The 12,936-nt window shown below is 40.3% G+C and overlaps 1 protein-coding gene across 1 annotated transcript in view; it reads left to right on the plus strand.

The window, feature by feature from the left end:
* The first annotated feature begins 1,646 nt into the window (after nucleotides 1–1,646).
* LOC147243753 (carboxyl-terminal PDZ ligand of neuronal nitric oxide synthase protein) overlaps nucleotides 1,647–12,936 on the plus strand; it is a 53,712-nt gene continuing 42,422 nt past the window's right edge. Inside the window, exons 1-2 of the mRNA XM_086187839.1 lie at nucleotides 1,647–2,108; nucleotides 3,037–3,108. Coding sequence (XP_086043965.1) covers nucleotides 2,004–2,108; nucleotides 3,037–3,108 — 177 coding nt within the window. The 5' untranslated portion in view covers nucleotides 1,647–2,003. The remainder of the gene's footprint in view (nucleotides 2,109–3,036; nucleotides 3,109–12,936) is intronic.

Below are 12,936 nucleotides of genomic sequence, written 5' to 3' on the forward strand. Positions count from 1 at the left end.
ACATTTGTCTTCCAACCAGGATTCCATTTTGCAATCATCAAAAAGGGTCATGCAGATAATAAAAGCTGTTAAGCCACCGAACTCTTATCTTCTAATAGACTCATAGAGCTCCTGTGGGAGAAATTATAATGAAAACGTTCAAATGAGGTTTTGCCTGATGCAGCTTGACTATTGGAGCTGCTTCTTACTCAAATGATGCTGCTGTGAGAGCAAAAATACACAGAGATGAAGCTCATGAGCTGCAGTGGGAAGTAATGACATGCAGCTTCAGTCTATATACTGCATGATGTGGTACAAATACAAATCTGGAGATTGCATTAGAGAGCTGGAAAATTACTCGGATTATGAGTTCAAATGAAACCATGATACCAAAATGAAAAAAAAAATACTCTTGCAGTAAAATCCCTGCATTAAAGTAAAAGTGGAGACACCACAATGTATGTAAAGTGTCTAAAATAAAAGTACACATTCTTCCCAATGGGCTGAATAGAATTTCATTGAGACTATTTGGACATTTGGAGTGTAACACTTGCACATAATCCTCTCATTCAATCCAAAACATTTACACCTTAAAGATAAAATGTGTTGAAATAGGCTCCAGCCCCCCCGCGACCCTAAACAGGATAAGCAGTAGAAAATGGATGGATGGATACTCAAAATTAAAGTGAATCATCTTTGTTCCTATGACATTTAATTGAATTGTTTTAGTAACATACCTGTTAATATTCTACATGAGGAAAAGGAAAGGCATCTTACCCTGAGGAAGAGACTCAATGGGTAGAACTCTAGAACTGTATGAATAAGCTGTAGATCAATTACTGTTACTTATGTTTACCTCAATATCCCAAATTTTGGGTGTGATGTAAAAGTTAGAAGTTTGAAGTGGTTTGTTTTGAACTTCTGATACAACACATTTTCAGCACGGTGTAGTGAGGTTTAGGCACAAGATCCTGGTTCAGGTTGAAACGTGTAAACAGGAAGCCAACTGTCACTTTTGTAGAAAATCACCAGCTGCTCCCACTGCGGCTGCACGACTCGAAAATATTCAAATATCCTGTTAAAATAATCACTCGACGGCAGCCACTGTTAAAAGCACTTCAGTTCTATCCACTGCTCCCTCCACCTCCTTATACAGGTTTTACTTATGTTTTATTGGTGTCATGTGACTTCCTAATTTTGTGTGCATAACTACCTCTACCACTAGATGGCATGTGTGAGTTATACATGAATATAGGCTGTTTCAACATTTTTTTTTTAAAGCGAGCTGAGTATGTGCACTTGTTTCTGAGGAGAAATCCAATATTGTCCTCTCATGTTGCAACTTGTTCCCAGTCTTCTCTGCTTTCTATGTGCTATTTGTTTTAGAAACTGATTTAAAATAGCGAGCTCCCAAACTGTCAAATTATTGTAATGTGTGGACTTGTGCCTGCAAAGTTCCAGAAAACAGTACTAGCTAACAAGATTAATAGTTTTAAAATTTAATTTGAATGAGAAGATCTTGTTGAAAGAGAGACGTGCTGCTGTTAAGTTTTTTTTTTGCATATTTCTGTGTGCCACAGTTCCCATGCAGGAACAAGTGTGTCCAATTGTAATCTCCAGGGGGGGAGGGCCTGTCTGTCGGCTTTCCTCCGCGCTCCGGGTTGCATCATGCTTTGGAACTTTGCTCCATTGAGGGTGCTTGCTGAGCTTTGTGGAGGGAGGGAGGAGGGAGACGAGCGCATGTAGCGTTGCCACCAACAGGATTCAAAAACATACCCACAACGAGCAACATCACCTGCGGGTTTCTCACGCTGGATCTCCCCGGTGGATTTTGGAACGTTGCGTATCTGTGTTTTACGAGACCCGCATCAGGAAGGAAACATTGCAGTGTAGTGGAAAGGAAAAGAGGCGCCCAGTCGGGACCTTTCAGCTAACAACAATGGAGCGTTTCCACAGGGGACCCACGCTTGGAGCTCCAGTCCGGGGATAGTAGCCTTGCTGTGTTTACCGTGTGGCAGCCCACGATGCCAGCCAGGAACAGGTACAACCTGGTGGACGATGTGGGGGATTCGAGGGTCCCGCTCCACAATGAGGAGGCTTACCAGCACGGGATCTCTTTCCAAGCCAAGGTGAAGTAAAGAGTTTTCCCTTCCTGCTCGCCTGGAGCGCACTGGCAGGTGCACCACTCAGGAAGTGTGAACACATGTTCGTCGCTACACTTTTCAGACGGCTTTAGTATGTGTTTAGTTCAGTTTGAGTTGCCTGTAGTATCACCCTGAGACATATTTCTGTGCTCCGAAGTCATATATGTTTTCCGATGTTCCCCAAGTTGATGAATTATTAACCACTACATCTTTAACAGTGTTCATCTTCTTGATCCTACTAGGGCTGCAACTGATTATTTTCATTATTACCTTATAGATTATGTTTTTCCCAATTGATTGACTAAATGCTACATCAGCTTACATTTTAGAAGATGGAATAGGGATGATTTCATTCATCGATTCGTCTTACTTGTCCAATTATTTCTTGATTCCTACGGATTCCTGATTAATTTTCAAAATGGGAAACCCAGAGAGGAGGCCTGAACAGTTTTCATGATTCTTGAGTCAGAGCAGTGTAGAAACACTGCGGATAAAAGCTTTTCCTGTCTCTCCATAACATACTCATGTTTGAATATGCTTTTGTTCCATAACATCATCATTACTGATTGTTGCACAGCAGTAAAAAAAAAAAAAAAAATACACAGGAATGCATTCAATTAAAAAAATATTCCAGCTTTTTATTTGAACTGTGTGGAGCGGTCACGTGTCTCATGTTCTGTTGTGGTGGTTTCATGGTTCAGGATAAGTTATGGAATGGAACCTGGATTCTGATATCTGATCTTTTCATGAAGTCATATTAGTAAGGAGTACTACTTCATTGAGAGTTGGACAGTACTTCCACACATCACCTTTTAATATCACCCACGATGCTGTAGTGTGAGACTATAACTGGTGTTTTTTGTTTTTGTTTTTATTTTTTGTGTGTGACATGTGTTTTGTTTGTGTACAACAGTACGTGGGAAGTCTTGATGTGCCCAGGCCCAACAGCCGCATGGAGATCGTTGCAGCCATGAGGAGGATCAGGGTATGATGGAAATAAATGTCTGTAAAAGCAGACATGCACACACTTTTTTTTCTACTTGTCATGATTATTCCTCAGTAGAAGACGAACTATCTTTACCGCAACCTCCACAATAATAACAAATCACACACCAACGCAGAAACAAGAGTCTGTCAGATGAAATTTAGGTGGCGATGAGGAGATGCGTCTACTTGCTGGACGCCGGGTCACAATTTGTGATGTGGAAAAGAAATGCAGCGTAGAATGTTTAGAGAAAGAGATAATAAAAGAGTGGAGAGCGTTTCTTACGTCACCTCTAAATATATATTTCAGCTTGTCGACCCCAGAAGAACCAGTCGATGGGTCATAAATACGAGTGGTAAAAATTACCTCCATTATATTAATGTAATAGTGGTACATCCATCACTCCCTCCACCTCCATACTCGGATTTTTCACCTTTTTTATTGACCATTATCATCCTTAATTACAAGGGCCAAGGGATGTATCACAAATACATTAATAACCTAGAGCACATGAATGTATTGTGATACATCCAGTGGCCGTTGTAATCATGGATGAAAATGGTCTATAAAAGAGGTGAAAAATCTGTGTATGGAGGTAGAGGGAGCGATGGATGGCTAGATAAGGACGTTTGAAGCTAGTTAGTGGTGGAAGCTGTTCTGACGGTTGCTGCTGTTTACTGTTGTTTAGCCCCCTTTTTTTTTACAGGATATTTGGATCCTTTACAGGCACTGACAGAGAGCAGGGGATGTTCTGCAGCTGATGCAGGAACCGACCGTTGATTTTGTGTTGCCTGTGATGAGTGATGGGGTCAAACCCATAATTCTTTCCTAAACACAACCCAGCATTTTTCATCCCGCAATCAACGCTGCTGGTTGAAAATGCGTCTTTTGCTCAGATGTTCTGAATAAAATGGGTATTTAGCTTTATGGGTTGGAGGGCTTGTCGGTTTATTTTTGAATGCTGAGGTGGACTCAGTGTTCATGGATGTTATCGCTGACTCGTCTTAAACTCAGTTTGTGGCTAATTATCATTGATTATCGAGCTCACTAATAGAGCATTAGGGCTGGGCACTATCAATATTGTGATATGGGACTAGATATTGCATTTATATTGCCTTTTCCTGGTTTTAAAGGCTGCTTTACAATTAAAGTTTATATGATTTTTTTTAACTAACCAGCTTTCTAGAGTTTGCAATTACCTATTTATCCATTGTATCCACATTACTTATTAATATTTATGAGAAAACGAATTGTTTTAACATTTTGAGAAAGCACCCAGGGTCATCTCTACCGCACTGTCACGATATCAAGCTATTGTAAGGTAATGAATGTTGTGATTTTGAATTTGTCCATCTTGCGCAGCCCTGAGACAATTGTATGCCCCAAATCAGCAGGGCTGCTATTAGGATCATGGAATCATTTATACCTCGCATTGTCCCAGCAGGCCAGCATTTTCCTTACACACAGTTGCATCTGACAGCTGGGTTTGCTCTGTATCTAAGTGTGACTCACAAGGCTATCTTAGTTCAGACATGACAAGGCTCTTAATCTTGGCCGAGTGAATGTGCAGAGAAGAAATGTGTGATTTTTATTCTTGAGCAACTAAAAAGCCTCTGAAAAATGCATGTTTTTAGCCCCAACATTTTTTTTTTTAACATGTGGGGAATCCTCTTCTACTCTTTTTCAGGCCTATACATCTTTGGCCTCTGTAGAGCTGAAAAAGTGGGTTTTTAGGTGGTGGATGTTGTTTTGAATATGACAGGGTGTGTTGGGGGGGATCATGTTGTCATGAAGAGCTATTTTAGACAAATGAAGGGTGCATTACAGCGCTTGCAGACTGTTAAATCAATAAGATTGTAAGGTCAACTTGATCGTCAGGGGGATGGAGGTGTGCAGCTTGAAATAACTCTTGTAACAGCAATGTGACTTCTATGGAAAAATCAGGGTTTTTTTTTCCGCTTGAAATCCATTTATGTTAACCAGCATCCATTTATACGATGTTCTTCAAAAATACACACATTGCATCATTAGTACTAATGTACTTCTTGAGTTTGCGCTCACACGTGGATACATACATGATGGGGTTGTTCCCTCGGGGTCCGAGGAATGCCTTGAGTCAGTGATGAATGAGTTGTAACTCCCATTCGATTGTATGAAATATCCTTGTTTTCCAGTGTCTAATGAATGAGGCAGAATGCTGCTTAATGGAGTCTCCAGTGACAAATGTAAACTGAAGATTGTGAATGGTAGGGAGGACACAATACAAGCTCTGCTTTATTCATTTGTCATGCATGTTTAATATAATCTCTGCTGACAGTGACTAGAGAGATGTTACTATGTATAGACTTTGGTTATTACACTGACTGCTGGTGGTGGTGGAGGACTTTCCCTAGTAGGAATCTCCTTCTAACATACTATTAAGTATGACCTCAATTTGAGTGTGTAGTGCATTCCATCTTTATATCATGTAATTGTGGTATATACAAACGTATTCATACGACATACATGAGGTTACACATAATGTGCCCCAGAATGCATTACATCTCTTCAGACTGTGCAGACTTTCGAGGCAATAATTACGATCTCTTGAGATTCTTAAGTAATCAAAACGTTGTTCACTATCTTAGTGAATTGGATGAACCTTGGATTTGACGTGGCAGGGGAAGAGGTTTCTTGTCCACTCAGCTGAAAGCCAGAAAGCTAAAGTTATGCTTGCAAAATTCAAAGTCAATAACTTTGCGTACATTCAGCATAACAGTGAAGACAGTTTCACGGTATTTTTAACAAAAAGACCTGTTAGCAATTTGGCAATGGGCAGTCTGTCTGAATGGGTTGTAGCCAGTGTTAGCTGGCAACTCTTCGTCAATCTAATATGACTCTCGGTTATTATTCTACACAACAGCTGAGTGTATTTCAACAACAAGCAGTTTTAGGTGCAGTTTTCTGGATCAAAACACAAACATTTATGTAGTTAATGTAATTTCAGTAAGTCGTTTTTTTTTTATATTAAAGGGTGACGATGCATTGGGAAAAGAAAAAGAGAAATGAATGTATGATAGTAAATTTTCCATTTCTATGACTGGCAGTAGTCATCCCTGTCAAAATGATCACTGCAGACCCAAGGATGGCAAGGCTTGAGTGTTTGTGTCCATATGTCGCGCAACAAGCTATAACCTCAGCGTGTCCGTATCACAACTAGACTCCGGGGAGATTTCAGGGTGAAAGTTCCCTTTGAGTGAGAGTTGGACACGGACCACATCCAAACACGACAGGATCAAGCTGAAGGTAGATTTAATGTTATCAGACAATTATGATAACAATCTTTGGTGCAAAAGAACCACTTTTACTGGGTGGTAGCCAGTTGCCCCATTGAATTCCATCACAGCACTCTGTTGGGCTGCAGGCAGGTCTGCCTTAAGTCCATACTGGAGCAATTCAAAAAAAAAAAAAAGTTATTTCAATTATTCACCTTAACTGAAATAGTTAATAAGACAGAGTCATGTTTGAAAAAATAATGAAGTTTTCCTTTTAAGTGCGTCAAGATAAAACTAATGAAGTACAACAGCCTTGCAATAAACCCTCCCTCCATGAGGATTATAATGATCAGTTTTTATTGGATGTGTTGGAGGGAGGTCTTGGTTTATGTTGGTGTTCCTGTTATTTTGTCAGTTCTGTTCATATAAACTGGTTCACTCACATGAGAAATAGCAACTTTACGTTTGTGCCAAGTGCAGATCACTTTTGTTTTGAGCTGAACCCTCACAAACTGTGCCTACACTGCACAATTGCAAACATCCAACATTTTGGAGGACAGGCGCCCTGGTTTGCCAAGTCTAATGTAATTAGCTTTGTGTGATGAATACTGACTGGCTGTCCTGACTTTTTTCCTCTTTTCAAAAGCAAAGTCTTTGATTTAGAAACACAACTTAAACAGAGGGACTTTGCAGTGACCCTGTAGAGTTGAGTGTGATTTAAGAGAGACGAATGAACTGATGGCATTGGGTGAAGGATCATGGGATTGGGAAAGGGTGCTGTAGTCTTCTCATCTCTCTACTCTCTTTATTTGATGTGATAAAACAGGAGCAAACGCGGGAGAGAAATAACCGACGAACGCACCCACAGATACACACCTGCCATTCCCACAGTGAGAAAGAAAAAGACACAATTTTGCACCCTGTGGATCTTTTTAAAGTAGTGTTTTGTAAAGTGTCTCCCATTATGGTTGACTGGTCCTTCTGTGTTGGTTTTTAAAGAATTTATTCAATTCAGTTTGACCAGTGGCATAGAAACCACCTCAATGCGTGCAAGTGTGTTCACACTCATCTGAATTTATGACTGTTTGTGAGCTCCGCTGCTCCATAATAGCAAGAGCTCTCGCATTCTAACGACCTCTGCAATCAGTTAAGGTGGCTAAAAGACAAAGGTTGGCGTTGCTGCATCCATGTGAAGCATTGTGGTGTAGTCACAGCTCACTGCGTCAGAAAAGGACATGTGTATTTACTGGAATTCCCCTGAGAAACAAACAGGCTATTTACAGGAGGCCACTGTCTCTCTACAAAAGGAAACAGGTTTAAGGATATTCACTCCTCCCCATCCCTGTTTTTATCATTCCCTATTCTCCCACTCATTTCCACTCCCCCTCCCCTTGCTGGTGTTTTCTTTCCATCCCCTCACTCTTCTCCTACCAAAATAGATTGTCTCGATTTAGCGCAACTCTGGCTATCTACTCCATGCTGACAGGAATAGATTTTAGGCTGAGGGCAGTGCTATGCTTCTCTTTGAATTCTGATCGACTCTAATGGGATTTTAAGCCTCCCTCAGATGTCTGTCAGGATGCGGCCTCTTTCCTCGGACTGCCAAAATTCTCCCTGGAAATTTCATAGCTTCCTTCCTGCATTTGCACCATGTCTGTTTGGATCGTCTTGTGAGAGGATCTCCGTCTGTTTGCGAGAAAGAAGCCAAACTTACATGTGTGTTTTTAGGTTTGTGCCGGTCTACTGAGAGCTCACGGAACTGTCATGACTCAGTCAGGAGGAAATGTTTGGCTGCGGAGAGGGATCGTGGGGAGACAGGCACTCTGGATCCATCAGAGCGCAACAGAAATTTAACATCACTTTAGTTTACTTTGCTGTATTTTACTTAGCTTTGCCTCAGAGTTTACGGTGTAATTAGAATCTCTCTGAACAAGCGTTTTGCATTTCACAAGGGATGTCCCAAAATTGATGGAAAGTTTGAAAATATTCAAGAAGACGGCGGAAGCAGCCGGTCAGTCGCGTGTGTTAAAGATTTGTTACATCAGAGCTTATTCTATATATATATATTCCATCTCCAGTTTTTAACATTCACTGTTTATTTGATAAAGGCAAAAAAAACACCTCAAGGAACCGTAATGCTTATCTTTTTGAATTTTTGTTTTTGTTGTTTTGGAATTTTATTTTTATTTTTCATTTAAGAAAGAATTTGTATTTTACTAGAAACGAGAAAGTTTACCCAATGTCATTGGGTATAGAGCACCCTGTGAAAGGCTTCTGCATGTCTAGGTACAACAACAAGTGAAGAAGAAGCTGTTAATCACATACTGTGATCCAGGTCTTGTGAATATGGGGTCAGTCCTTTTACTGTGACTATGACCAGGCGAGGTGTTCAGGTTAGAGTTCCTTTGGCTTCAGGGCACAGCGACTCAGTGTCACCTCTCGAGGAATAAAGCTGAATTACAAGACAAGACAACTTAATGCAGTGACATCTGCATAATGGTAAATAGATAAATACTGCCATGCAAATATTGGCTTCATATCTCACAGTGGCTGTCTGGGCCCAAGGATTCTGTCAGCAGTGACGTGCTCATGTGACCAGCTGTCACTCAGTCATGCAGCACTGTGGCATCACTCAACTTATTGCGACAGCGACCAAAATAAACCCTAGACAAAGAACGTTTCCTTGATATCCTTTCTGTGGTTTTATTTATTGACTCTAATATGTGCCAATTTTGCATATCAATATCCCATCTTCCATATCCCAGCAGCACATCCCAGATGACCAGGAGAAATGAGAGCATGGCTTAACTCCTTGGGATAGGGGTTAAAGATCTGTAGCTAAGTGGGGGGTGGGTTTTGGTCTATGTGCACTCAATGTGTCAATGGAGGATATGAAGTATTTAGGGGGGCATGACACATAATGGGGGGCATTGTTTTCACTTTGTATTCATGCTGGCTTAGTGGCAGATGTACAGGAGCAGAGTAGGTGACCTATATGTGTACTGGATTAGATGTGATATTGAAAGGGTGCAACTTGCCCTTTTGTTTATCCAAACCCTTATGGGGGGGGGGGGTTACTGGGTTTTCATTTTTCTTAAAGTTGCACAAATTTGCATTTAATTTCTATCTCGCAAAGCATTGATTTTTTGGGGGATTGATTGTTATTGCGAGCTCCTAATTTGCTCCAACTGTAGTATTTGGTACTTCTGGCGGCAATTGAACTTCAAGAATGCAAGAGCCAGAAAGTATAATTTTACTTTTCTGTTGTATTTATTTATTTTAAAGTTAACGTTTATTCTATCAGGTAATCCAGCGAAATAAATAATGTATTTCAGACTTGGCACAAACTCACAAAAAGCAGTCGAAAACATCTTGGGGATGGTCAGAATAGAAGGTAGTTGCCCAACATGTCATCTGCATAGAAATGGGCAGTTTTCTTTTTAATTTTGTCCCAGTGTTGAACCCACACAGATTGTTTTTTTTTACCCTCTTCATGACTTCTTGGTGACTCTGGTTGCTATTGAACCAATGGTACGTGGTCCAACAGTGACCAAAGTATGAGGAGGAGGACTCCTACACTCAGCGGTGTTAAACTTTTTTTTGCAATAAAATGTTGCCTCAAATTTGAATGTCTTTTACCCAGAAGCCAGTTAGCCACCGTGTTAGCCTGCGTCTTAACTGCTACAGTCTTTGCTCCTTTCCTCCTCACCTGTGATTAAGAGGAAAAAAACATGGCTTGAGTTCATTTTCATGACCTTGTTAACAGAGGCTTTTATCTCAGACTCAGAGAGCAGTGAGCATGGCCGGAGACGCTTGTGTTTCATCACTGTAGTGAGGATAAATATACCGAGGAGACAGCAGGTCTTTGCTCACATGGATGGACAGACAGGTGGTGAGTGGTCCCTGCCTCCACTACCAGCATCATGTTGCACGCACACAAAGACACACACACACACACTGCTTTTATCATCCACCCTAAGGCCATCCTATGTCTTTCAGCAACATGATTAGTCCTGTATACAATGAACCCCTGACACACACAAACACCAGCACACACACACACACACACACACACACACACTTGCCCAAAACAAAACAACCCTCATCACAAGGAAACGACATTTCTAAAGCCACAAACTCATTCTTGCTGCAGAGCCAGGAGGCACATTTTCTTCAGAGACATTCTCTACTCTGTGCAGCCTCAACACATGAAAAGAACATGTGGTTATGGCTTTTTGGTTTGATAAATTAAGGTAGTGTGTTGTTTATAATATTACAGAATAGATAAAACTATATTCTACAAAGTACCTCAACAAAAATGTGCGTGTGAGCCATTTTGACAGCATCAGGTACTCACAAACTCTTCAGGCCTGCTATTTTTAAATTAGTCAGCTCTATAAATGATTTATTGTGTATTTGTCAGCAGGTCTATAGCTTATGTAGTTATATTACAGTGCAAAGGTCCCTGCGGAGCTCATAGACATTTGATCAGCCCTAAAACTCTGTTACTGCCTGCTGCAAAGCTCCACTGCAACTAATCTCAAGTGCAAACACAGCTAAAGTTAACAAACCAGGAGCTGGACATGTGTGTCAGTGCTTTGGGTATTGTTTTGTGTGTGTGTGTGTGTCTGCACCTGCATGTCAGCCGTCACGTGACTGCTCATATGTCCTTTTGTTTGTACAGGATACATTATGAGAGTATTCTGGTCTGTAAATATACAGAGAATACACAGAATAACAGCAATACCTGATAGTATTAAGTAAATTTGTAAAGGTCACCACAAATCTTCCAAAGATAATCTTATGTGGGATGAATCAACGCATCTTGAGAGAAAGTGACTGTTTGAGCTTGTATCTACTGTTCTTATGACAGCAAAATATAAGTTTTCATTCTAGAACTTATATCAGATGAAGGTCATGCTCACATTTGCATGTTAAATATGAAGCAGCAGCTGTTTAGTTTGGCTCAGTACAAAGATGAAAAATACAGGGAAAGTATACCTGGCTCCAGCTGGAGGTGACTGTTGCCACCTCAAAGTTACTGCACATAGCCAAGATAGGTAGGCACACAACCTCCCATAAACCACCTAATGAAGTAATTAATTATTCACCATTAGGAGGTGGATTTTTTTTTTCCCCTCCGTCAGAGGGATGCTTACAGTTCCCCCAGTATTTAAATGTAAGCTAAGCTAGCAACATGCTGGAGCTTCATATCGAACAGTTAGAAATGACCTTGCCATCAATCTTTCCTGCTCACTTTTGGTCAGAACAAAACAAAACAACCTAATTAGCACGTTTTTAAGCTGCAATGTCAAACTGTCACTTTAGTGACTGTCAGTTTCTGAACTGTTCTCAGCTCACCCTTTGCTTTTGAATTAAAAAAAACAATTTTAAAATAGAATTGGGTTTGACCCATAAGTACACAATCTTAGCTTTCTGTGTGCTGTAGGGTTGCTGCTTTGTTGCTTTACTGCCTATATATTGTTGACAACCTCATAAAGCTAATGGCAGCTTTTAAAAACATTTTGTCTCCTAGCCTGCTAACGTGACCTAAAGGATGGTCCACAATCAAATCCAACTATATTTTTGGTCATAGTGATGGACTTTTAGAAGAATTAGATTAGATTAGAAGAATAGAACTAGAATTATGTCTATTTCTTGCTAATTTTCACAAATAAAAGCAAAAACCAACACCAAAAATCCATGCACACACACAAAATAGTTTACACAATCCACTTTTTTCAAGTTGAATCCGGCATCTTTATTTATGTGTTTGAGTTGCTGTTGTCTCACAGATGTATGAGAAAAGAGTCTGATTTTAATTTGCCCTTTATGCACTATCATGTAAGACAAGGTCCTGGGAGAGCATTTGACCTGTTTTTAAGGTATCTTTGTTGCTCCCCAATGTGAGTCGACCATGGATGTGAGTTCATGACAGTTTGATCTATCAAGCATGTTACAGTCCCTTTTAAAAATGTCAAAAAAGATATCATTTAAGGATGAATACATTCTTTCATATGACAATGCTCATGCTTCTTTTTGTCTAAGCTTAAAATTTTTGGTTAGGTTTAGGGAAAGATTAGGTTTGGGAGTCTTTTAAGTACCTTCATTAAGATTAACTCTGATCAGGACGTGAATCTATGCTTTCTTTCCTCTTCGTCTGTACTTGGTCCGACCAATCACATTCCAGAGTTTGTTCGGTCATCCACATCTTCCCAAAAGAACGATTAGTGTGATTTGTTTAATCTCACGGTTTGCCTCAGCTCGTCATTTGATGAATGGCTGGTTGTGCTCATGCTTGCTCTTGCTATTATTCTGCAGCTCTAAATTAACCACAAATGTCAGGCCGCTCCTCAGTTCTCCCTGGCAACCAGTCCTGTCGCCAAAAAAATGTCTTTCTCAACACATGTTCAAGTTTTGGATGGGCTCAAAGTTTGGTGTGGATGGACAAGCCGGTTCAATTAGGCATGATTACATCTGATGTGATACAACGCAAAGCACATCATGTTTAGCAGCACTTCTTTCTTCTTGAATTGGTGTGTAATTTTAACTGTTTTGTTGTTTTTCATGTAAA

Source organism: Aulostomus chinensis, chromosome 19 (genome assembly GCF_037954235.1).
Source record: "Aulostomus chinensis isolate RoL2024-O1b breed Wild chromosome 19, RoL_Achi_v1.0, whole genome shotgun sequence".
Taxonomy (NCBI): Eukaryota; Metazoa; Chordata; class Actinopteri; order Syngnathiformes; family Aulostomidae; genus Aulostomus; species Aulostomus chinensis.